Source organism: Cyrtonyx montezumae, unplaced genomic scaffold (genome assembly GCF_038088225.1).
Source record: "Cyrtonyx montezumae isolate F1298 unplaced genomic scaffold, pur_monq_1.0 scaffold_5, whole genome shotgun sequence".
Classification (NCBI taxonomy): domain Eukaryota; kingdom Metazoa; phylum Chordata; class Aves; order Galliformes; family Odontophoridae; genus Cyrtonyx; species Cyrtonyx montezumae.
In genome coordinates, this window is record NW_027072056.1 from 17,940,962 (window position 1) to 17,968,354 (window position 27,393).

The window sequence follows — 27,393 nt, forward strand, 5'->3', positions numbered from 1 at the left end:
GCCTTTAGAAAGTTTGCTTAATATTGAGCTGAACTCAACTGCTCGTAGAACAAAGGGAATATACAGAGCATCACATAGTACTAATGGTGGTGGCATGCAGACACCAAAATTGTCAAAATTTGCAACCTGCATAATACCTTTGGTTGAATTGCTCCAACGGTTACCTTCAGAATAATGGGATAAAGTCAACAGATTGACACATGAACCGCCTGCGCCAGATCCAAAAACAGTTATTCTTAATGGGTCACCACCAAAGAACCCAATATTTTCACTAGTCCATCGCAAAGCTTGAATTAGATCAAGAAGGCCATAGTTTCCTTTTGCTGCTTGGTCCCCAGTGCTCAAAAATCCTGTGAATGGAAACAAAGGAAAGAAAAGGTTAGAGAAGTACTCTTTGACTAATCTTTTTGCAGTCTTCCAGGTAACATTTTAAAGGTACATGAAATTAAGCATCATGTTACAGCACTGTTTCCCATATTCACTACACAGCAGTTTGCAATTTTGCACTCTTTCTGGAGATCACTCCTTTGGACATGATATATTAATGGAGTGAAGATGAAGAAACATCACAGGCTGAGTATTCATCAAAGTACTACCAGGCCAGAACTTAGTACTCCTAAAGACCCTGTGCTGATTATCCTAAGTTAAAGAGTAAAGGTTTAGCAAACAGATGTGATGAACACATATTTAAGGGATAGGTTAAATGCGTATTGCACTTCTGTAAATGCATCCGATAGCTTTGTTCCTTCCTGAGAGGCAGCAGCTCCACTTCTTTGTATATCATGTTCAGTTAACTCGAAATAATACAATCTATTTTTTTTTCTTTTTTTCTCCCATTTTCTTTTCTCTCCCTAAAAATACAGCTGGTATCACAGGACAGACCACACTGAAAAATGAATTCAACTCCCCAAGTTCCAGGACACAGTCATTAACCTCAATTAAGTGAATCTACATTAAAAGGATAAAGACAATTTAAGTGGTTTCTGTGTCCCCTTAACTTCAAGAAGATAAGAGCTCAGGGGCCATCAGCAGAGCATAGGAATTACTTTCTTTTATTCCTACTGAAGAAAAAACAATGCAACACATCAGGTGCAGGAAAGACTGTTTTATGCTTTACTCCCAGCAGCGCCCCTGGCATTTATTATTGCCATTACTTCTGTCATTAGAGAGTACTGAATAGACGGTGGACAATAAAAACTTTGGAGAGAATCACTGTTGATAAAAGACATTGTTTTGCTCTTGGATCCTATTAGTCGACATTTAAAAAAAAAAGAAGTTTAAATAATACCAGCATTGAGATGTAGCCCAGTGCCTCCATTTGCATATGGAACTGATTTAATTGTCACTAAATCAACAACATAACTGTTTTTCAGTACATGCTTTGTAAAGAAATGCAACCATTAGTGCAATTATTTCCACATTAGTTATGTATTAGTGGGTTTTCTACTCTAGTTAAAGTTACACTGCTTTAACTCTCTTTAGTGTAGACTGCCTACTCAAAAGAAGTTCACATTTTTTTTCCAAACAAAACTTATAACGTGGCTCACAGAGGTCTGTCATTGCTTCATTACGACAAGAACAAGATCTTTTGAGACATTTCTACAAAGAATTTTCTACAAAAGTACAAATACATGCATAATGTAAGAATTTAACAAGAAGACGGCTAGGTGCACACACGTACCTATATCCATATGTATTAGGAACATGCAATTTGTTACTTATGATTGTTCTATTTGACTTCACGTGGCAAACTTACACGTGGCATTCTTTTGAATTTGGTATTCTTATGTAGGCATTTATAGAAAGAGACCTTTGCTGTAAACTGCACTGATGTCTAATTGGCATCGCTGCCACAGTTGTTGAGCTATGGCACGTTTGGGGTCAACAGCCTTGTTTGTGTAGGTCAGCCCTGATTTTTGTTACCATGGAGAGGAAACAGGAAAGTGGCATAAGGTGCCAGGCCAGCAATTCTCCCGCTTTCAGAGCTAATGTACAGGTCTAATGAGCATGCTTCATTCACTGTAGCAGTTGTAAATCGTTGTTTGGATGCCAGACTCTAAAATAACCACTATTTTACAACTAAATCTTGCCAAACTTACTTATTATTTAACTGCACGAGAAAGGTAAGTAGCATCACTATCATAGAAGAAAATGTCACCATCTTATTCAGGGAAAACGCAGAAATGAACCCATAATGATTTCATTGTCGTTTTACTATTACAACTCGGTACTCAGTTGAGATGAATGTTATTTTACTCTCCTTTTTAACTCTTTCACATTTATTTCCTTCCACCAGCCAAAGAGGCTGGTGAGCACGCCTGTGCAAAAGACCAGCTGCAATATGCACAGAAGCACTCTTCCCTGTTCCCACATAAACAGTTTTTAAAGATGCAGAGAGACGATATCATTGTATCTCTGACAGCAAATGCGATGAAAGCTTCCTAACTAGTCTCACAGCTTTGTCAGCCTGCTTGGAGCTGAGGGATAGTACCAGTGACTGCAAGAAAATTAAAATGCGTGAACCTATGGGAACTACTGGATCCTGTGGCTGCAGATGCTGGGGGAACCCTCACCATTCCTTATGTAAGCACATGACTGTGGAAAATCAGTGGCATATCAATTCATCAAGAAACACATAAGTGATTGTGCCGATTTGAAGGATTAGCACAAAAATCGAGAGTGGCACTCCTTGAAACAAAAGCACCAATGGGGTAGGAGCGATTACCAAAACTGTGCCCTAAACAGCTCCCTCTTTGTTTGTTTTCCCCTTTTTCTGCCCTGGAGGTTTGGGAAGGATCTGCTCTGAACAGAGCTGCATGTTGGTTTGAAAAGATGCTGTAGAATTCTCAGTGATTCCTAGCATTAAGAAAATAGACGGCAACGAAAGTCTTGAAGGAAAACAAATAGAAACACTCAAGATTTCTGAACAAGCTGTTTTCTATATTCCATGTAGTATGCTGCAAAACAGGCAGCAAGTGAATCTTCGCCTGGAAAAACGACAGATGAAAATTATAGGTAAAGACTTAAGCAATCCCCTGTTGTTAAATGAGTTCACATCAAGCCCTGAAGCTTGATGGGAAAATTGGAAATCCTTGGGAAATTGTACATATAGGAATTTTAAAGAATTCTTTGTGGAAAGGATCTTAAAAAGAAAGCAAAAGAGGAAACATCTCTTGCTGCTAAAAGAAACTTGAGTTTAATTCAGGAAATGTGCCAGAAGGGGGAGCTTTCAGTTTATTTAAAAAAAAAAAAAAAAGAAGAAGAAAAAAAGAAAAAGAAAAAAAAGAAAGTATTAGTAATATTTGCTTCATTCATCTGTATTAGAGAAACTATGACTTGTGTCCAGAGAAATAGCTCTGATGCAAAAGAAATATCTCACGCCTCCTCAGCAAGCACCACATTGGCTGACTTCCATATCTACACAAGATGGATGATTATTGATGTTGACTTTCATGACATGAAACATTTCTATCTCAATTTACAGAACCATAAGAAGCCTGTTAATATCACCACCTGTTCATGCATTTTTTCTTATATGCAATAGTATCAGCATGGTCTAAAAGCATTCAAAATGTCATGAAATTTGAGATAGGTCTGATAAAACAGATGAAGTTTTTCTTTCTTTTTTTATTTATTTATTTTTCTTATCAAGGAGCTCCTCATTGCAGTTACATCCAGAAATACATTAAAGCACTGCATCATACTCTGTAGGTCTACTCTTATCTAGCAATTAGACCAAATAAGAGGTTCTACCAATACTTTTTATCCCCAGAGATTTCAGAATGTAGATAACATGGATATCATACAAACCAGTATCAAATCTGTTCCTCCATCTGTGTCATTTCTAGGACATGATCATTACACAATGCAGATATTAAGCTAACAATATGGAGTCAAAGAGGTGAACCTGCTTTTGGTGGAAATGGCTTGTATGCCTGAAAGCCTATCTGTTTGTTTTTTTTTTTTTCAACTGCACAGTCTAATCTATTAAAACATATTATCCCTCTCTGCAAATGGTGTCTTATCAATATCCTAGGATTGTCATCTCTGCAGGAACACTGCCATCAGATGCCATCATCTCTGACTCTTGTAAAAAACAAACAAAGAAACAAAAAATGTGAAGTAAACGATTCCGTATTTTAGTGATTTGAAGAAGACATTTCCAAAAAAAATCCTTACTTTTTTATTACTCTCCAAAAAGGTCAGATCGGGCTAATTTTGTTCCATAATTAAGTTCTCCTACTGGAAATATCTCAATCATCAACTGAACAACTGCTGTTTTATATTCTGAACAGAGAGGTTATCTCTTCTCTTATCTCCTCCAAAGGAGCAGACACTAATAGAATTATGGAAGTGAGGACATGGTCTTTTGTGAGATGAGAAAGAGATTTATTAAACTCATTTGGACCACGGCTCTGCTATATGGCTGTTCAACAAATGGACAGAGTGTGCCACAACCAGGCCCTCTATTTTGTGTTTAAATACATTTTAATGCTGCATAGGCTTATCTGCCCATTTAATGATTTATGCCTGCCATTCAGATAAATAATTTTCTAATGCAATTCCAGTATTTTTGAAGAATAAATAAAATAATAGAGATGGGAAAGTTTAAAGATGTTGTTAAAAACCTTAGTAGATTCAATTATATTAAGCTCTGACCTAATTTAAACATGCAAATTAATGCAGAGAGGAAGGCTAAGAGAGAATTTTGTCCTAAAGGACTACAGCCTGATGCTGCAGCAGGAGTTGGCTTGGGCTGGCAGATACCTAAGTGCCATTTCCTATTGCTGAGAACCAAAGCATCCTTCTGATGAGTTCTGTCCGTGGGAGCGTTCCACAGCCCAGCAACCTCTGTGCTCGGATGAAAAAAGGGGGCAGAATGTCTTGCTGTGCCTGTGAGAAAATGCACAGTGGCAAATGCTACTCTGAAAATAAAACACATGATAGAAAGTCCTCTAACATGCTTTGAGGCGGATTGCTTTTTCTTTTTTCCTTTTTTTTTCCCAAAGAGCTACGTTAGTGAAAGCAGCAACATTTATGACTTTTAAATTGCCTGCCTGCTTAGGCATGTGTTTCAGCTGTTTCCAGTTACAAATCCCTATGCAGTAAACGTCATCTTTTATTTTGCTAAAAGAATATGTTGCACTGTGCAAGTAAAATGCTTCAATGTACAGTGGAAGAATACAGGGCGATTTGAGGGATGGCTTCATATTTCCTTTGGATTTCAGGTTCCTTGGTTAGGACTTTGCTTTGACAATCTCTATTACTATTCAATTACAGAAAATTTCAGTTGCCCTTTAGACTGTACCTACTCAGTTAGAAATGTGAGCAAGATAAGCAAATTTTAAGTAATATGGTTAAACTTAAAGAGCACATTCGTTTCCATCATAGATATCTCTCTTGGATTTGCATCAGCTAACTAATCTGAATGAATTACGTGGGCAGCAGCACTGTGAACATTAATGTATATGTGATATTCATGGAGCAGAGGGTACTGCTCCTCGCTTTGCTGATCAGCCCTAATATTAATAACATATTTTAGCAATGGATAAGGGGTAAGGTTACTAAAAGGAATAGAGCATCCTGCAAGGAAGATGTCAGAGATAAAAACCATTTATTGAAAGAAAAATATTCCTTCATATTCACCTGCAATATGCTTCTGCTCAAGGATGAGCAAGACTTCTTTTATAGATGGACTGCATTTAGATTTTTTGTATAGAGGATCAATTAACAAGCCAGACTCTTTGCAGGTGGATGCATTTTTAAACAATTAGAAAACAGATGCAATTACACTTAAAACCAATATTACAATTAGAAGACAGTTCGATTGTACGATTTTGTTAATGGGTATACATTCTTTCCACATCTATGTTTGCAAACTATTCGCTTTTCACCCAAGTGCTAAGGTTATGTGATAGGACACATAAATTGCTCAAAAACTTATTTATGCTCTCTGGACTCATGCCATAAATGCTATAAATCAAAGGCAAACATCTTCCACACAAATAGCCTGAACTGATTTTTTCAGCCCATGACTTTGCTTTGGGATGTGTTAGGCTTGAATTTCTGCAATGATCAAGTTGTGACTAGCAAAATTTAGCTGGATGTGCTACATAACACTGATCAAAGTGATGGGAGAGACCAGGAAGGGCTCCGATATGAGGCCATTTCAATTGGAAATCATCTAGAGCTGTGCATTTTATTTTTTCTTTTCTAACAGAAAGCAAATACATCCCTTCAACATGGACTATAAGCTGACTTAAGGGAAACATCTCAGAAACCAAGAAGTTTCTGTGAGTAGTTGTTTCCACTATTACATAACTTCAGTCACCCAGCTCAACTATTTTAAGTGCCCTAATTAGGTTGTTACTGTAAAAACAGTACCTCAAAGTTAAGTGCACGAACAATAACACATACTGTGAAAATGCACAACAGCTGCAATAATTCATACACTTATTGGGCTGTAAAGTGCTGCAGCTGTGAGGAAGAAAGGCTTAAACATCCCAACAGCACCAACTTCTCTGTCCTGTGCCATTGCTCCAGAAGCTAGCTCTTGGAAATTCCTAGTCATTTCACCAAGGTCAACAATTTACAGAATTTAATTAGTTCTCTATAAAGAACTCATAACTATATCCTTTGTCCTTTGGCATTTTAAAAGCATGCATGGAGAAAAGCGCATGGTGGTATAAGATCTCTGCTGTGATTTTCAGCATTGCTGTTTTATGCTGGAATTTTAGCACTCCTCCAAGCGGTACCAGATCCCCTGATTGATATCAGCAAAGTCTGTCACACAAAGGCTGATGTGGGTGGTCTCTCAGATTATGAGATGCTCACCCAACTACCCCATGCTTTGTGGAAGGCCCACACAGCAGCAGGTCAGTATTGGTTGTAAGGCCTCTTGCTGACTGCTTCCAAGCTGTGGCATGCTGGTGCTCCTAGAACAAATAAAGGGGCTTCAGCTGCCCTTTGCTTGTCAGACCTGTGCTCAAAGCACAGTGCAGCCAGTCCCAAATGATCACCCATGAGATCAGCTGTATAGTGGCTTATTACAGATGATCTTTACCGAAGAGTCAAATGAAAGTCTGATAATAATCTTGGAGATGCTTTAAAACAGTTGTGTAAGCAACACAGCTAGTCCAAAGAAGCGATCTTTAATACAGATTTCTGGATATACTGTGAGAGGAAAAAAGAAAAGGAGGAGGCAAGTCTAGTCTCGGGGATACAGCCGCAGAAACTCATTTTAAAGGATTTTTAGTGATATGTGCTGACACATATTGGAAAGTAGAAGTAAGCCCTAAGAACTGATGGATGACATTTGGCATAGGTGGCCACAAAAGGCAGCTGGAATATATTTGATTTTTCTGCTTTTCTTCGTTAAAAATAGAGGGGAAAAAGAGATTTACAAATATATATTTTGGTACTGAAAGGAGTAGGTATCTATTAATATTTTCATCTTTGAAAAAAAGGAGCAATTCTGTTGCCAGCAGATAACATCTGCTTTAATGCCTTCCACAAGGGAAAATTAATACTTGTTAGAACACAACTGAGTCATGCTCTAGGGTGATGTAACTTCTAGTTTAAAATATTTTTAAGCTGCATACAAAATTTTCACAGGATAATGAACAACATTGTAGTACTGAATAATACGATAGCAATGCTTATATGATTTACCTTCTCCGAGAACTTTAACAAAAATATAAGTAAGATCAACAGTCACTAACAGACAGCATAGGCAAAGCCAAATCTTATTATAGGATAAAGTGTGAATAATAAAAATCAAACATGCACTGATCCATTGAAGTATACTTAACCAAACCACAGATGATAAGGAGACTATCTGGAGAATGGAAAACTCCATAGCCAAGGCCATCAATTGATTTTCTGACTTAGTAGAAGAACGCCATACCCTGAGGGAGAGATTCTTGGCCTCACCAAGACTTAGTGCACAGCTGTTCCAGTGCTATTTACTTCAAGTAGCATGATACACAAAACTGTGTACCCCACAGCACACTGTATTCAATATCTGTCTTCTACTTCAGCCCTTCTCTGTTACCATTGTCAACAGCAAAGCCAGAAACAGGACATTAAGATATACCAGTCTGTGCCACAGCGTGCTGTAGGTTTTAACATTAGATAATGCAACAAAAGGCAGTGGCCACAGGCCTGGGTAACATGTTTTAGTGGAGAGTTAACAAATACCAATATTCTTAATGTACAAAGTTTCAAAAATCAAAATTGAGCCCATAAAAAAGTCTCCTCTCCATATTCGTACAAGATTTGGGCAAAACTAGTTCATTATTTTCAAAATAGCACAGATGGCACTTGAAGATCTCTCTACCCAACATATTTGAGAAATTTATGCCATATAATGAGCTGTTTAATTTGTGCAGCTACTTAGAAATACAAGTAGTTCAAATTCAGATTTCACAAGCATCATTTATGTCTCACATTTCAGCTGATTGTTCCATGCCAGAGACCATGTTACTTTTTCTAACTTGGGCCTGGAAATCATTTTTGCTTTACAATGGTCATTTTGGTTTTTGTAGTAGTATAAGTTTTCAGTAATGTCTCCCAGTTTTTCAGAATTTTGAATATGCACACAGATGAGAAAAAGGATGGATTTAATTTCACTAGTGGGAAAAAAATCATAGTTAAGAAGTAAGAAAATCATAATTATGAGTTTCATCAAGAGGGACAGCACCATAATTTCTTATACTTCTTCACAGTGTTGAGATGTGTGATGAGGGTCCAATCAACGTTAATATATATTCTACGAGTTGATGAAAGGGAAGTCAGAAATCTTCACGTACAACTGTGTATGCAAATCACTAGTTAAAGCCCCGCAGTCATTTGGAAGTGCAATCTTTCAATCAGAACACAGAAATTATGGTGCTAATTTACTGTGAACTCAAATCTCCTTATTTGAAAATAAATAGAAAAGATTAACCATCGGACCAATTTACTAAGAACTGCATTCAGAATGCCATCACTTGCACTTTGAAATCAGAACTGGAGACTTTCTAAAAATAAGTCATGGTTCAGATAAGATGTAATCCAGGAAAGTCTTATGAACGCAGTAATACAGGTAGCTGTCATATCAGATTATCACAGGAATGCTTTCTTGCTTTTGAATATATGAGTTGAACAACATATGAGCCTTAAACAATCAAGATTTGACTTCTGTAGTCTGAGCAGTGCACACACAGTGCAAACACAAATATACCTTATGACTACCTTTGCCAGCAGGTAAAGATTTGAGAGGTATGTGACAGAACACGTTGAAAACAATGATCTTCATACATGAACTTGTGCTATCCAGATTCCCACACTGTTTTCATTGCTATTGATGACAGAAGCATTCATATATACCTAGGCAGAGGCATCAGATCTAATTCTTCGCTAAATATTGATTAGTTGTGGTAAAACGTGAAGTAAATAAGAATTGACTGTATCACCATATGCCTGTTCCTTTCTCACAAGGGCATCCTGCCTCTTTGAACACAGGTTTTGCTTTCTGCTGTGTCTGAATTTCCTGTTCCACAGGGCAAAATGCTTTATTTCTTTGCAATGATTTTGCTGCATTGCAACATGCATTTTGTTTATTACAAGGAGGGAAATGAAGAAAAGTCAAGAATAGGATAAGGTAACTGTTAAAGGGATGGAAACTGCCATTTACAAAAACAACAAAAAGATTGCTATTAAGCTATTTCTCTCCAGCAGAATACTGAGGGATTTGGTCACCACTGACTGCACATCTCTTAAACAACACATTATGATATTGAAGATGTATATAAAAATACAAATCATACGTTCAAATCCTGTGTGTTTCTTCAGAGCAGTCTTACAGAACACCTGGTCACACATACAGCCCCTAAATTTTCTAGCAACAGTTTAAATAAATACAAAATGTCTAATAATCTTCTTTAGTTCAAGGAAAGGAAAGGAAAAGAGACTAAAATCCACCCAAAGTTAATTGAGGCTAAAATCACTGCAGCTCCATCTATCGCAATTTCACATTGGTGCACTTCAATTAAGGCATAATAAGAGTGCAAAGTAATTTATACTCATAGATTAGATGTCGTCTGTGAAAAATCACCAGTTAACTCGAAGTAGGCTTCTGGAGCACCACAAGCACAAACGTTGTAGCACTGAGTTATGCTCTTCAGTTAGCACCTTGATAGCACAAAAGGAAAGCCTAAATTCCTTCATTTAAAGGCATTAGTAGAGAAATACTTTGTATATGTTGGCACACACAGACGCTATCAGCACGCTAGTCTTCATGCTTCACTAAATAATTTCATTCACTAAAAAAAGTGCCGCCATGAAAATGCTTGCACTGTTTCCAGTAGTGATCTCCAATGTTTACTCAGTTGCTGAAAGGCAGTATTTTTATTTACACTGTTATCTTACAATTAGAGAATCTTTGAAAGATTTCCAGCCTCAACTAAATGCACAGTTCTTATTTTCCATGAGATGCTGCAAACTTTCACTCTGCAGTATCAAATGCACTGCACCTATGTCATCTGAAAATACACATACACACAGCAGCAGATAAACCAGGCTTACTGCAATTCTAATTCAAAGTAATTCCAGGTAAGTAAAGACAATCTGTCCATTCAAACCAAGCAGGCACATGATTCCATGTACTTCATCTTTCAGGGTGTGTAAAAGCGTGACTTCAGGTGCATTCATAAATATTACATCAATGCACAGCACTAACAAAATATCTAATCTAAGTAATAACAAATGGGTAGCATGGAGTAATTGATATTTCAGATAATTATGTACATGAAACGACTGAAAGCTGAAGTAAGATTCTGGAAATCTTTGAAAAGAAAAATGTGTGTCCATATGCATCCAGCTCTCAATTACTGAGATTGCTCTACATTTAAAGATGTCTTCAACAAATGAAGTTAACAGCAGCCAGTGTTGAGCTGAGGTAAATATACTGTAAGAGATGCTAACTTTGCATTTAGTGCTCCTATATTTGGTCCACAGTAGGAAGCCAGGTCTTCAATACTGCCCAATTGGAGACCATCACAGAAGAGCCTCATCTAGTGTGGCTAGATTCATCTTTTCACTTTTCACCTGGTAAATGCCAAAGAGACAAAAAATAATAATAATAATTAAAAAAAAAAAGGAAAGCAAATCTAAACTCTTTCATGCTTCTATCAAGTATTTTAAGATCTAGCCCTTTTATTTTTTTTTTGGAAAGCTACTCTACAATTATGAAGTAATATTTTGGTACAGTACAAATTACATAGTCTTTGAGTAGGAGGACTTCTTTATGGGGAGGGTAAAATATTTCACTTATTCACATTCAGATGAAATTAAATGTCTTGAAGCTAATAAAACCCACCTGCAGTCAATATGAGAGAAGAAAAAGGAGTCAGTGGTCGCAGAGAACAAATTCTTAACCCTGGCCAAGAGGTAAATTTATACAGGAAAACAGTGCTCAGAAGATGACAAAACATCAAGCACTTCCATGGGGCAATGAAGAAGTGTTATGGCAGAGTGACCTACTCAGAGACAGCAGTTTTCTATTTTGCCATTATGCATTTCAGAGCAATTCTTGTGGCTTACCACAAAGTGCACTAATACACAATACTCATACACTAAGTGAAACGCTGCTGATCTGTTATTAACAGTTAACCAATAGCACAGGTTCTGAAGGCCCTTTCTTATCTTCAGCCGAGTTGGTGTAAAACAATCTGTGTCAACTTTCACCAAAAAGGATGGTGCATGAATTAAACTTCATAGCCTCTTGGAAACTTCCATTCTCACTAGGTTCCTTTGGGACTATAAGTGTTTATTTCATAAGGCTCTATTCTCCACTTAAATAGCTGAAAGCACCCTGCATTATTGTATAGGATGATATATTCAATGGGAGTGAAGTCACAGAATTTGGGCTCTCGAGGGATCATGTTATCTATACAAAGCTTGTATATGCCACAACATTTTTTTCCATGGACAGTATGATGGTATCTGTGCTATTTACAGTGGGAAATAATTTCACACTAGGCCAAGCAGCAGTATTTACTATGGAAAGCAAATAAAGCCAGGACTAGGCCACTAAACCTTATTCATATACAGCTCTAGAGCAAGGTGGAGTTATGAACTCTTAGAATGAAGATCATCTGGTCTGAAAACAAAGACTGCAGACTGTAGGTAACGATAGGTGACTTTTGCTGTTTCTTATTTTGTCAACAGCTCAAAACCTCAACCCAGACCAGGGCTAAACTACGTCAGGGAGATCAAGGCAGGGTGTTCAATGCAGAGGAAAGGAATAAGCGTATGGGAAACAAGTTACAGTTATGAAGGTGAAGTGACATTAAAAAAGAGAGTTAATCAAAATAACATGAGTCACAGTTTCTTGCTAGTCTCTGAAAGAACAGATTTCTGCCCATGCTGTTGCAGCACTGCAACCTTCAAAAAGAACATTTCACAAAAATCATGGCACCTACTGAGAGAATCCCTTGATCTGGAGCTGCTGCACCTCCACAGCAGCATGTCTTAATCCTCCCCTCTGTGCCACGCTTTTCTACATGTCTCACAAACAAACCTGAGTCCTGGGGTCTACCCTGATTTCAGCCTTATCTGCTTATTTTAAGGTTAATGGAACAAAATATAAATGGTCTACTGCTGTTCTTTTTTTCCTATGACATTTACTGAACTACTCTGGAACTATAATGGTTTATTATATCCTACATTTGTACCCTCACCCAATTGATACCGTGATAGCAATATACAGTTCATAGAAACAAGATGATACAGCATAAAGAAGGCAGCCATTATGGATGAGGGAACCGAACTGATCACTAAACTACAAGGATGGAAAGAGGTTCTATTTTTTCCCCCCTTGTGCAAGTATGAGATTGTTCACATCTCAGGAAGGAAATCTCTTGTAGTTTCTTTCCCCCAAACAGAGGAGCTGGTGGACTAAAGCAAAGAAACATCAAGAAGAGTATCACATCACTATATTTTGAATATTTTTAGGAGCTACACATCTGTATTTGAAGTTCCAGAAAAACGCTGTTTTAAAAGAGCATATAAAGTAAGTCAGGTGCTAACTTGTAAAATAAATTGAGTTTTTATAGCCTTCACTCTACAACACACCCCAAATGATACATCAGTAATTACCATCAGATCTCAAGCAAAGTCCTGAAAAAGTTACTGAATGCAAAAGCGCATCTGCAAGATTGCAATGCATTGCAATCTTAGTGTGCTTGAGACTTGTCAGAAAATGTATTTATACTCAACAGTAATTCTGCTGACTTCAAGGATTGCTTCAGCCAACAAAGGCATCTCTGACACTGCAGAACAGAATCATGTCCCACTTCTGGCAAAGTACTGCTAGCAAAATACCAGCTGTCTTCAGTGGAGGATCAGTGTGATACAATGAGTAGACATGCTGGCTTGATTAATCTTTATATGATTTCTCAGCCTCTAACATAAGATGTGCATAACTTTATATTTGTACTCAACGGTGTAGAACATCACTTGATAGTTAAAGTACTGAAGTACTTATTCTTTACTCATGAGACAGCTACTGAAGAAAGTTAATCTCTCTTTTAATTTGTTAACTTACAAAAACAGCAGTGATGAGTCAGCTACATAGACTACAGAAAGGAAGAGAGCAGCTCAGCAACCAGCAGCTTCACTTAGCTCCGTTCTGTATATGGCCATGTGCCTACAAAAGAACAAAGGTGCTACGTAGCTTTTGCTCCTCAGTGATTCATCATCAGTCAAATCAGTCAAAGAAGCTGAAATATTATTTCAGTTACAGGCTTTGAAAATGTTCTGCAAGTTCTTGTTGCAAAATTAAGAATTAAAAAATTAAGAAATAAGCAAAGGAATTTTCCCTAACGTTTAGTATAAGTCTCAGCAATTTTAAACCAATATATTTCTTCCTAGGATAAAAACTAGGACTACTTAAGTATCATTCTTTCTTCTCAAGATTACTGTTCAGTGCTGTATGTCTGGAAGACTATTAGACAGCACCAAAAGCACACATGTTGATCTCTGCTTCTATGTAAACCATTTTTAAATATTACTGCATGCTGCTCCAGCTATTGTTTCACAATATGTATACATCACAGTCAACAAGATGTTATACCTCACACTAGATGTGACTGAACACAAATAATGCTGTGCAAGGTGTGAAAAATATTTGTTTTAATACTATAAATCTCTTCCTGATAGCTGTTGGGAGCTGGCCATCTAGGAGAGTTTATGTTTCCTCCCACCTTTGTCTTTCCTCCAAGAAGTATATCAAAATAGATATAGAAAAGATGCTATGCATTATGTCAAGTAAAATCTGTTATAGCTGGACAGTCAGAAACCTAGGCATAAGGAAAGTGAGCTTGTTTGGACACTTGAGTAGTGCAGCACGACGTTATTTCTAAATCTATGGCTATTATTTTCATTTGTGCGTTTGCATTCACAGTGCTCTAAGTAACTTAAAAGCAATTTCTCATAAACTCATCTGTTTTATGGGCTCTGTCTAAATTTGGGGAGCTAAGGATAACGTCTACCTCTAGCTCACAGACTGCTTATCACAGAGTGGTTTGCAACTGCTTGGGGTCTTCATGTTCCCTATGTTTTCCATTCATATTATTTTATACCCTTACCTTCTCCCATTTGTATGAGATGTGCAACTAGAAAATTGTTCTCTGTTTTCAAAATGTGGTTGTGAGCTCAAGTTTTTTGTTTGTTTCTTTGTTTTGTTTTGTTTATAATATAAAATTATTTAAGTGAGAGAGCTCAGTCAACATGGTAACAGAGCTAGGATACAAGAATGACATATAGAAAAGTCTACTTCAAGCCTTTATCAGTTATTTCCTATGAATTTGTTCATGGGGATTTTTGCATTGTTTTCAAAAAGTGATTGTTTTTTGATGCAATGAAGCCAGGGAGCTTAATGAAGGTATTTCCATTAATTTCATAGACTCTGGATTCCTCATTTAAAACAGGGATTGAACACTGTCACACTTCCTGCTGTTTATTGCTGTTGCAGCAAAATCTTGAATATACATTTTAAAGCAAAACCCCTGAAGTAATTTATTCGAAAGTGATTAATTGATTGGAGAAGAGGCTTATCATAAAATAATGAAAGATTTGCTTCACAGCTTGTCTACTGCATTTATTTACTATTTCCAATAATATATATGGCAGAAATGGAAGTAGCAGTTATTTCATCACTATATTGTTTTCTTTCATCTATTCTCAAATTAGTAATCAGATTACTTTTGCCTACACTCTCAGCATGGAGGGGTGAACAGGATGAACTTTTCACCCTTCAAATCTTTTATATTCAGAGCATTTGATTTCCCACAAGCTGAAGTAAAAATAATTATACAATCTTTGTTCCCACTGCAGGTACCTAGCAGGTTTTAAATATAATAAATGCATTCTGGCAAAGTTAATGTACCATAAAATCAGGCAGACTGTATCACTCTTTGATACATATACCTGGAAAGCCATCATTGAAAATAACAGTAATTTATGCTAACAGATTATTCATCCATAGCAAACCCACCCTCTCTGTCAGGAAAGGTATTTTAAGATACAAAAACATAATCCCCTCCTCCTGTATACTTTCTCTAAGTATATTATTTATCCAGGATACAGTGTCTAGTTTAAGTCCTGCTTTTAGTCAATTTTATAGCATGGCTGAAACACTGGAAGTCAAGTGACTCAGTGCAAGGTCACACAATGAATCTGCACCTCACGCAACCTGGAGCTTGCTGCTGCCAATGCTTGCTCCTTGGCCCTACATCATTCCTCCTTTCAAAGCGTTAGCCTCCAAAAGAAGTTGCAAATCCTCTTTTCAGTCATCAAAGGTGGGCACAGCATTCTTCACGAGGATCAGATAGCTCTCGTGATTGGGATGCAGGGCAAACTGTGCTTGTAAAACCAACCTAAGGGACTGCAGACTTCCTCTTTTCTGTCGCAATAGGACTTCTCCTTCATGCGACAAAACAGTGCAGATGCCAAGGTCATAACAAGTATTATATGGTTCTGCCTGCCGCCTCTTCAAGGTGGGTTGGCAAGGCAAAGGGCTACAGACAGAAAAATGGAGTAATAAAGTTTAAGTAGTGGGCAATAATATCCATCTGCAGTGCTGCAATGCCGATTAAGAGATTGAAAAAGATTCCCTGCAGTTCTAATTGGATTTTCTTGTGTTGTGTATAACACTGCGCTGATAAACCCTACTACTCACAGCCCGTTTATCCTACACGCCTGATTCCACATAATGGGTTCATCTGAAAAGCATACACAACCCTACTGCACCGAGTAGCTGTTGCAGGAGGACAAGGGGGGTCAGTACTAGGACTGATCTTGTTTAACATCTTCAATAATGAGCTTGACTGAAGGGATAGACAGCACCCTCAACAAGTTTGCTGATGAGGTTCAGCAAGGGCAACTGTAGAGTCCTGCAGCTGGGAAGGAATAACTGCATGCATCGCTATAGGTTAGGGGATGGCCCGCAGGGCAGGAGCTGTGCAGGGAAAGATCTGGGTGTTCTAGTGGGCAGCAGGTTGGCCATGAGCCAGCAATGTGCCCTTGTGACCAAAAAAGGCCAGTGGTGTCCACGTGTGCATTACAAAGAGCATGGCCAGTGGGTCCAGGGAGGTGGTCCTCCCCATCTACTCTGCCCTGCTGAGGTCACATCTGGAGCACTGTGTCCTGTCCCTTCCTGCCCCTGAAAATCTGTGGTCCCACAACAGCGTTTAGAAACAGCATTATGTTACTCAGAAAAGAAAAATCTTATCAATCATTACCACAAAGCACAACAAAAATGGCAACCTAAAAATATTTACGCTATTAGGAGATCAACAGCAAGATCAGAATGCAGTAGTCTGTATGTGGTTATTTAGCTGATATAAAATCCTGTTAGAACCTGTAGATTGATATGATAAATGTAAATAAATTTGAGAGAAAAAGAAAGAAAGCACATACAAAAAAAACCCACTAATTTTTGGAAAACAAAATATTTGTCTGGGAAAGCAAAAACCTATATCATTTGAACATTCCTTTCTGCCAAGCTCAATCTGTTTTGATTTACTAACCTTGTTCACAGACATTTAAAAAACAAAAAAAAGAAACATTTTTCTGCATCTGAAGACAGTTCTCACAATTTCTTAAACTACAGACCAAAGCAATTAACTATTCCTATTTACTGCTAATTTCTAATTTCCAACCCATTAAGCAGGACAGAAACTGATAAAAGCTGAAAAGGTTTCATTCAGCAGAAAGAATGCTGTAACTGTTAGCTGTTAAGAAAACTCCAGAACAAAAGAAATACTAGAAGACTGGGAATGTATTTATGCTTTTGCAAGAAACAGAAAGAAGCTGGAAGGACAAAGCAACAAATCTCTCCCTCTCCCAATAATTAGAGGGCTCAGAGTCAGGAAGGGGAAATCAAAAGTTGGGAATAGAGCAGTACGTCTGTGATTCATCAACACAGAGCTGACAGTTGTCTTTGTTTGAGATTATTGAGTGCTATTTATTGAATTTTGTTCCTTGCTTATGATTCTGCCTGCTTCCTTTATTCAGATTCTTTCAGCTTCCTACACATGACCTGATGATTATGTAAGATCACATGGACTGAGCTCTTGATATCTAGCACTTTTGAGAGCCATGTTGGCAGTATCTAGCTGACATGAATGCCATTAAAAAGGGCTTTAGAACCTTATTTTTATTTTATTTTTATTTGAAAAATAATTGGGAAGAAGGCAGAAAAACAGCTAAATGAACCAACTACTCTAAAATGAGAAGAGACTTGTGAACACAGAAGCAATAAAATAGAGATGGAAAGCACAACAATATGGAGAAGAAAGATTAGCTGCAGAAAAAAAATGCAGACTGCTAAAGCTGGGGAGAAATTGAAGAAGATAGAACAACATATGTGTGATTTCTCTACTCCTACCCCAGGTAAGTCCATCACAGGTTTGCAATGCCATATGGCAGCCAAAACTGATGCTTCTGCAAAGCAGCTCAGTACTTGTTCAGCAGTGTGTAGGTATTAAACAACCCAGGTGTGACAGCACGTCTTTCTTAACCAGAATGCAGAGGAAAAACAAATAGGAGTAAGCTCACAAAAGAGAAATCAAAATGATAAGGTGCTGACAGGGGAAGAGCTTGGCAAAGATCAAAAATTGAGTAAACAACACAAGGTAAAATGAGTGTAGTTTGGTCAAAAAGCAGCCTAGGGACAACAGGTACATTACAGTATGAATTATTCAGGTGCTACATCAGGTTATCACTGGGCACAATACTACAGAAATAAGAACAGGAAACATCTATTGGTTATGGGAACTGCTAAAAATGAGGAAAAGTTTCCCAAGGGAAATGGTGGCATACCTCATTGATCTGAACTTTTAAAATCAAGAGACGTGAAGCACCAGGAAACTGGTGGACAGCAGAGAGATGAAGATGAAAACAGAGCTTTTCCCTGTCTAATTTCTCCAGTTCCGTGTTTCTGCAGCTTTGCTGATAGCATGATTGATAAACGATCCTTACAGTATTTTACCATCACCGTGCTCCTGCTTTCCAGTAATGAGAAGACTTTCCTTAGAAGGGCAGCATATGGGAGGCTTTCTCTACTTTATAAATTTTAGCCTTGAAGCAGGCTAGCTGCCAATTACTGCAGAAGGTTAGAGAACCTGGGATGTGAGGGTACAATATGCTTCAGATCCTCTGTATAGCTCTCTAGAAAAGGCATTATTAATAAAGGATGTTGATGTGATTTCAATATGGCCTTAGAAACATGGGTCAGGCGTCGCTGAAGAATTTTGCATTTCGTGTCATGAACTGCCATTCAGAAAACCTCCCCTTCGTTCCCCCTTTAATTCCAGAGACAATAATATTAACTTAATCCCTTGTGCCACGGGACCAAGTTGCCAAATTTTACTCTGATTAGTTGCTTGTATCCCTTCCTACAGGCATTTATAGATCTGCTGTTCTCCACTCGCTGAAAGCAAAGTAACAGAGAACTTGGCCTCTGCAGGGGCCATGCAAGCAATTGTGAAATGTCCAGTAAAGCAAATGTTCCCAAACCCAAACAGGAAACGGCTCCCAACCCATTCAGAAAGCAAGACAGCATTCAAGCTTCAGGCTGAAACAGTCAGTGCCTGCGCTGATGGATTTCCTTTTCCTCAAACTTCGATGCACTAAGGCTGCATCTTTTAAAGTGGTTAAGGAAGCAAATGAAGCATTTCTGTCGTTTACAATTTGGCCAGTAAATCCTGTTTGTGGGCAGTTAGGATTAAAAGTAAATACTTACACAATGCTCTCAATAACCCTTTTACTCTTTTTTTTTTCTTCTCAATTTAGATGTTAAGTTCTAATCCATGAGAAGCTACAACTTAAATCATGATGCTCATGCCTATAATGCTATGAAAAGCAGCTGTTTTTGTAATATAATTGAATCGTTCTGGAGTCAGTCAAAGAGCTCTAGAAACTAAAAACAGGAAGAAAAAAGGGTGGTTTCTCAGCACCTGCTGTTCAACCCCCAGTTGCCACGTTCATCAATCCTGTGCAGCCACGAATGCCTGCAAGCACACTTCACCACGACTGACACCTGCGCACATACATCAGCAATGCTATTAGAGCCTGAAAAGAGCATTTATAAAAGCTCAAGGGGATAAACTCTAAAACCTGTGTGCACTTTACTACTGTGGTTGTTAACCTGCACAAGTGTATCTGCAAAAACATCTGTTTGCACGAGTAGTGGAGCATATTTTAGAAGGAAACACAGTTGGAAATTTGGTTTCCAGCACAGTCATTGAATATAAAACTTCTGGAGCAGGTGTGAGGGTCAGCACTAGTGAGGAAAACAAACAGGCATCTCCCTTTGTTGCACAGAATTTTTATTAGAGAGACCAGGGTTGAGATGTATCTGCTAGACCACAGCCAGCCCGTAGGACAAGTCAGTCTGCAGCCTAAGGGCTGAAAGCTCCTCAGCGCTTGGCTGCTTTTTCTGGCAAGCCAATCAAAGATGCAGCTTCTGCTTGGAAATAGGTGCACTTTGAAACTGGCTTCCAGTGCTCACTGAAGTCAAGGCAAATTGGATCAGGATACTATGAAGAGTATTTGGACTGTATGCTTGACACTGTCAAAATACTCAAGTTTCTCATTTGCGAAAATGAATAAGGCATTTACAGATTTGAAGTGGAAAGCATTTTCAAACAACTTAGGAGAGCTGCTGTATTTAGTCTGTGTAAGTACAGAATAAAATCCAGAGGCAAAAGCATGCCATTGAAGTGGCACACGGGCAGGGAGATATAGCTGAGCTCAACAGAGCCAATTCTGCAGCTCGAATGGCAGCACCGGCCCCGCCAAGGGCTCCGATTTACCACGTGTCTGCTCAGTGGCTTCAAGATGATGCCTACTCTCAGGGCTGTACTTCCACTCTGTTTAAAAACCCGAGGCAACCAAGAATTCAGCATATACTCCTCAGACCTGATACGGTGAGGAGTTTGAGCACCCGAGCACTTACGCTGAAGTGCTTTGCCCAATCAGGGGCTAAATGTTGAAAGTGATTAAAAACCCCTTGTAGTCTGAAGGATAAGTCATTACAGTGCTCTTGCATAAATTTAAATGAATACATCTCCAAAAAACTTAAGAGCTTTGGAGCCAATTTGTGGAAAAAAAAAAAAAAAACAAGTGGAAGCACAATTAGTGAATTGTGCAAGTCTAAACATCACTACTTTTGTTTTTATAAGCATAATGAAATAAACCTTAGATCTAACCCCAGGCTAATTGTATTTTGAAATGGGTTAGATGGCAGAAGCAAAGCAAAATGCTTTGTGGCTATGCTTTGAATCTCAAGGCTCTCCTCATAGGAAAACAGAGAACACAGAGCTGCTGCTGCCGAGAACTGAGAGGCACGTATTGTGGCTGTTGTTTTTTCTTGCTGCACTGTAAGCACAGCCCATTTTACATACCACAAATAACTCAAAGGTTGCAAATGCACTTACCCTTAAACAAAGCAAGAATAAGGCATGTTGGCACGTCTTATTCATTACTGCAAATGAGAAATTTAAGAGTTCCTAAAAGGTAGGTCTGTATCACTAGATCAAACATAATAATATGAATAATTTTTAACATACTCTTCCTGCTGGCCTTTTCCCAGCTAGCACATTTAAATCTGTCCTTAATGAACCCCTACAGACTAGGAAATGATGTCCAGAGGCAGGTAATCCAAAAGGATTTTGCAGGAGCCATCTGCAGTAAATCTGTTTGAAGTTTAGTTAATCTGCATTTTAATAGTTCACCAGCTAGGAAATTCAAGATTTGAAAAGTTGGAGCTTGGTGGTACAAGAAGCTCTAGCACTAAGCTCTACAAATGAAAGACAGTGAACACAGAATCACAGGATAGCCTAGGTTGGACCTTAAAGCACCCTCAGCCCTAACTCCCTTCCTAGGCTGGCTGCTTCCCCCAATTTGAGCTGCCCAGGGCCTCAGGCACCTCCAGGCATGGGGCACCCACAGCTCTGGGTAGCAGTGCCATGGCCTCTCAACCTTCTGAGTGAACAGCTCAGGACTTACTCACTATAAATAAGCGTTCTGTGGACTTCAGGCTGAGGAGATGCTTCAGATCACAATAGTTCTGCATCTGCTAGAAATGCAGTTCATTCTGCCCCTCTGCATGACCGCCAGCTCCCGTCAGTAGCCCTCTCCTAACCCAGAGCTGCACTTCCCTTATAAATAACGCCTACATTAAAGGAGAGAGGCACTTTTTGTGTCTGCCAGGCCTTTGAGTAGCTCCAGAAATGTCCTGCCTTGCCTGCAGGTCACACACGGGCTGTTCATCAGGTTCTGGACAATTTAGCTATCAGTCTTTTTATTTCGTTTTGTATAGGCAAACTATTCTTGGGAGCAGTAGGCTGGAATTTGTTGGCTTTCATATGTGAAACATCTGAAGATTCAAAGTTTGTCTAAGCCTAACTTCCTAACAACACTGCAGGCCTGTAAAGCACTAAGAACGTATCTGATAACCATATAAACAAGAAATAATGCCAAAATGTGAACAAAACAAAACAAGGCTTTGCTGTGGGGGAACTTCTTTTTACCTCCTTACTTCATGGCTCAGAAAGTCCAGACTGTCCTGTGTTTGTATTTTAATTAGGGATTTCTCCTCTGAGAACCTGAGTGAATACGTACCTTGCTTTGCTATAAACACAGAGAAATGACTGTATTTTTGTGTGGACAAAAATCTGTCTCTCTCTGATTAAGCAGTAGTCCCTCAAGCTAAAGGCAGCTCTGACCCCTATAGCAACTCGGGTCTGGTCCCAAAACTTGACTAAACAAGCAATTTCAACAACACAATGAAACAAATCTGGCATAGAGACCAATCCATTTACTGGAATGCAAGAAAAGTGACCCCGAATAGGAAGTCAATAAGCATTTCTGAGTTTGACTCATTTTTACCAATTAATCAAACTAGGGCTAAATTCCCACCTAGTATAACGCACTCGAGCTGTCCTCCTACCTACATTTGGACTGATTATGGCCTTCCCACATATATTGTTTCTGCTAATACATGATTTTGAGGAATAAGTAGCTATTCAAGAGCACTGCTTGAGCATGTTAGGATACAAAGCACCTCTCCAGCAGCAGGTGGCAAGCCTCCCTTGGCTTGTCAGCTGCATCCGTTCCTCTTAGCTCACAGATAGATCACAGCTCCAAGCCTCATTTTTCCCACATAAAAGATGAGGATTACAGTTCCCTCTTCTGAGGATTATTTTGAAGTCTACTGGTGTAAAATGATATACATATCATTTATTAATAATATGTGACTGTAAAAATCTTTTGAGATTCTTGTAAGACACATACATTGAGGTACTCTGAAAGGAAAAAAGCCCTCAAAACCCAGAGGTTCTAAAATGACAGTAACAAGGGATAATACAGACAACACACCCAAACACTGCCTCCAAGAGACATTTCAGGTTACAATAAATAATAAAAACTCATTATTAGCATGGCTATCCTAGGGCCTTCTGTAAATCCAGCCCTGTTCACTACTGTCAGTCATTAGTGGAAAGCCAAAGAATGACTCATTACCCCTCAAACAATTACTTATGAGATTTTCGGTTTTTATGTTGTATTAACCCAAAGGTAAATACAGCTTCAGCCTCATCGCTGCATGATCTCTGCCTGCTCATCAGCTGCACTTGTTCCTCTTCTTGTTTGCTCACCAAAGAAGGGCAGTCAGCGTGACAGCAGAGAGATGACATTTTGAAAAGAATATTACTATACAGCATCTGTTGTGAACTGTCTGTTTTTTGAACCACCTCATAAATGGCAGGTTATTTTTCACAAATCAAGTATTTTCACATCAAGCTTTTGCAATACCAGAAGCCTCCTACCCTGTCAATTACTGCTTTAATTAAAAGAATGGATTTTTTTTTTTCCAGATTTTAGAGATTGACAGGGCAGGTATCTATTTTCCATCACGAGAACAGAGTCTGGAAAAACACAGACTTAAAGCACGAGCGATAGGATTTCCTTTTTCATGCACAGACTGATAATATTCACTTCCCATGAAAAAGAACGTCAGCCTCACTGAAATTCACCCTGTCAGCGTGCCACGTATGGAAGGGAAGTTATTGTCGCTAAAGACAAATCAAAGGGCCATTTTTTGGCTTCTGTCTACAAGCCAAAGGAACACTTTTGATTCAGATTTGGGCTCCAATTCTTCAGTTGTGTAAAAAAATATAAAAACTCAAGACTCTGGCTCGCTTTGCACTGAGAGTACAGCACAGAGACCTGATGTATCCCACACAGGTGGCTCCGTAGATGCACTGCCCTTGGCAGCTGCAGATGGCAGGCGCAGGTCTGGCACTGCTACGTGGTCCCAGTGGTACTGTGCACTATGGCTTCATATGAGAACACAATTTGGGCACCAAGACTCAAGGAACATACGTGTTTGTAACCTTTTAGAACAAGCCTGGAGTTTATAGATGCATATTGCAGCTTCAGCTGAAATGGTGAAAGCCATCTGCACTGATCAGAATAAGCGTATCAAATGCTGCTGTGGGACCATTATCTTTTGAGTTTAATAAAGAGTGACCGTTGTAACATGTCATTTAATTAACTGTCATCTGCATCATGTTCTGAAAGCACGAGTAGTTATTTATTTATTTAGAAGAAAAAAAACATAAAGAAAGCTAGTTTCATTTTTAAGCTTGTCTCTACTTTACAATAGTTCTGTGCTTATCACATTCAGGTTTTTGGGTTTTAAAAAGAAGAAACCTATTAATACAAAGCCAATGTAGTGTTTCATTAAAGAAATGTAAATAGGCTCTGGAGTTAATTTTGCTCATCTGAGTTGGTTCAGACCTTGCTGTAATCTAAATAACCCGATTTAGCTGTGAAGGATGGAAATGAGGATGATGAATATAAAAAAGAAAGCATTATAAGAAGGTTTTATTCTAATTCTGATTCAATAGCAACTGTGTAGCTCTTGGTATTTTTGGAAAAGCCGTAGATGGCTAATCTTAGACTTGATGAATGGAGGTTACAGTTCTTTTAGGAGGAAAATAACAGGAGAACAGAATATTAAATCAAATGAACAGACATCCTCATGAATAAGGCTGACTAGAGAGACATCTGGATCAAGCATATGGAAAAACTAACTTCCTCTCAGTACCTGGGTACCTCTCTGGTTCATTTATTTTCAGGTCAAAAACCAAATTATAGGTAAGATGTGCACAGATTGCATGTCAAAAAAACAATGGATTGTTTTAGAATATACCTGTTTCTTTTCAATATACAATGACAGCAGCCAGAACAGATAAAGCAGAGTACCCTGCCAGTGCTGATCTCTGACCTGAGAAGAGCAATATGCAGAAATACGTACACATTCACATTTTCTGAGAGTCAAAGGAGAAAATGGATCTTTGCATAGCAAGGTATTTAAAGCCCTTACACAACGTCCTTCAGATTCCTCACATAAAAGAGATTCATATTCAAGCAGTCCTCACAGCAGTGGTGACAGATGAGGCACTTTCAGGTATTTTGAAATCTCCCCTGAAAACATCTCTTTTAACTAAGTCAGTAAAAAATCACTCTACAATTCAGATAATGCACGTCAGCATACAACAGACCCACGCATGCAAGAAGAAAAGAAATTGCTAGTTTGAGAAGAGGCAAAATGCAGTGCAAGAAATAGAATTACCTGCCCAACACCTGTGCAGAGTGGCTAGCATAAAACTCTGAGGCTGGCGTTTTATCAAACTTGCCCATAGGTTGACAAAACACATCATGATGTACCTATGCAGTACTTGAACTCGGAAGTGAGTGCAAGGAGTATCATTTAAATCACACAGACATGGACCTGCTTCTTCTCTTGTCTTAATAGGTAAGACATTTCAAGAGCAAATTTCCCAGCATTTAAATGTGTTAAAAGCTAAGGTTTATGTCATCCAGTAATTTAATTGCAAAACTGAGTTTCAGTACTGCAGTTGACCATGTTATACCTTTTCACTCTGACTCTGTCCCAAGTGTTGTTATATTCCCATTTACTGAACCCCACTGGATATTGATGTCATGGTTGTAAATTGGCTTCCCTCCCAACCTAATAACCTCAAGACTCTCTCTAAAACAGATGTAATATTAAAATGCAGACAAGTGACCTAAAAATGGCCCTGGAAGGCAGGCCTGCAATTTCCTGAATCACACATTCCTCATTCCCTCATTTGTTAAGTTTCACAACATCAACTTTTACACTGTTGCTGTTCTATTCTGTCCAAATGATTGCTGAATAGTAATGAACTGTCTCCCTTTGACAAATGAGTTATTGTTTGATATATTACATTAGGGACACAGAGACTAAACTACTTACAGATACTAGACATTTATAGAAAATACATTTACATAATAGTATACTATTAGTGTAATGAGGTCCCATATTTGGAAGTAAATCAGAGTTTCCATAAACACAAATTCTGGTGGCTATATTCAAGCTATAGTAATATTCTGTGAAATAAAAGTAGGGAAACAATGAAAAATCATGCTTTTTCCAAATACTTTTTCATTTTGACATTCTATCCTGCGCTAGCTAGCTGTTCAAACACAGCTGACAATACAAGCATAGTAACACCAGTATGCTTCAGTACTATGGTTATCCTACAGTTATGCTTTATAATGTAAAGATTATGAGGTCCTCTACTAGGGCTTGAGTTTATTCAGATTATTCACCAGTGGTGTATTGTATTTCAACTCTCCTGTACACCTCTTATATTCCCTTAAAAGAGGGAACATATAAAAAATCTTGAGTGGACTAGCCTCATTTATCTAATGCTTTGCAGAGTACCTGCTCTGTATTGGAACTTCTCCATAGCTCGTTATTAATTGCTTTTCCAAAAAATTTAATGAAGGTAATTCTGCACGGAAATCCTCTCTCCTTTATTATCTGTCAGAGGCTGGGCACTCTTGGAGTACATAAAGGGAGTCACTGATCCTCCCTGACGACTCTAACAAGTCGTCTTAAGTTGTGACGACTTTTCTTTTGACAAATTAGGTACCGTCTCTTTTCCACAGGTGGATTTTCCTTCAACTGGAACTCCCAGAATATTTTGCTTTCCCACTGATTAAACAAAGGACTTGCCATTCAGAAGTCTTTAATCAATGTTTCTTCTTCCTACAGTTGATTCTAAGCACAGAAATAAGAAACTCAAACTGTACCTTACTGCAGTTCATACTGGCTTCATTATTTCAAGGCAGGATCATCTAGTTCTAGTTGCTGTGCAAGAGCACACTGATCTGAGCTATCAGAATTTGCTGTAACAGAGCATGTAACAGAGCTTCTTCTTCAACTGGGAAGACTGACATCCTAAAAATACACTGCACTGTCTTGTCTTTGATTTTTAAGGCTTTTTGCTCCTACACAGAGGCACTGATATTTTCCTTTTGTTCAGTATTGCTTGCTGTTTGTGGTTCACTTTTCCTTTCATAAGCTACTTCTGAACACAGTCTGTCTTAGATTTACTTTACTAATATTGGCTGGTGCTTCTATTTGAACTCTGCTAAATGAATTCGTTTCTATTTGGGGGTCTGAGGAGAACAAGACACTTTCTGAAGGCAGGGATAGAAATATCTGTGTGCAGCAGCATATACTTTTCCCTGGCTCAGATCACAGACTATAAGGCAACAAAAGGGAAGGACCTTTGATTTCTAAAATCTTTCAGATTAAGAAAAGGGGAAAGGAGGTAGATGCAACGCTCCTTTATTCGACTTGTATTTTATGCATCAAAATGTGATTATGATCTCAGGTTTTTAGAATTCCTTCGTAATCAGCATCTGGATGTAAAACATGGAAACTAATTCTTCTAGAAATTCACTTATACATTTTATTACTACTAAATAAGAGCCTTTGTTCTTTTT

General features: G+C 38.4%; 1 protein-coding gene across 6 annotated transcripts in view; it reads right to left on the reverse strand.

Annotated features, from left to right (window-relative positions):
• Positions 1–27,393, reverse strand: part of NLGN1 (neuroligin 1) — a 264,175-nt gene that overhangs the window by 7,324 nt on the left and 229,458 nt on the right. For 3 of the 6 annotated variants that reach the window (XM_065748481.1, XM_065748480.1, XM_065748477.1), the window contains one exon: positions 165–350. In XM_065748481.1, coding sequence (XP_065604553.1) covers positions 165–350 — 186 coding nt within the window. Of the gene's footprint in view, positions 1–137; positions 351–27,393 lie in introns of all 6 variants that reach the window. The other 3 variants (XM_065748479.1, XM_065748478.1, XM_065748476.1) reach the window with 1 other exon arrangement.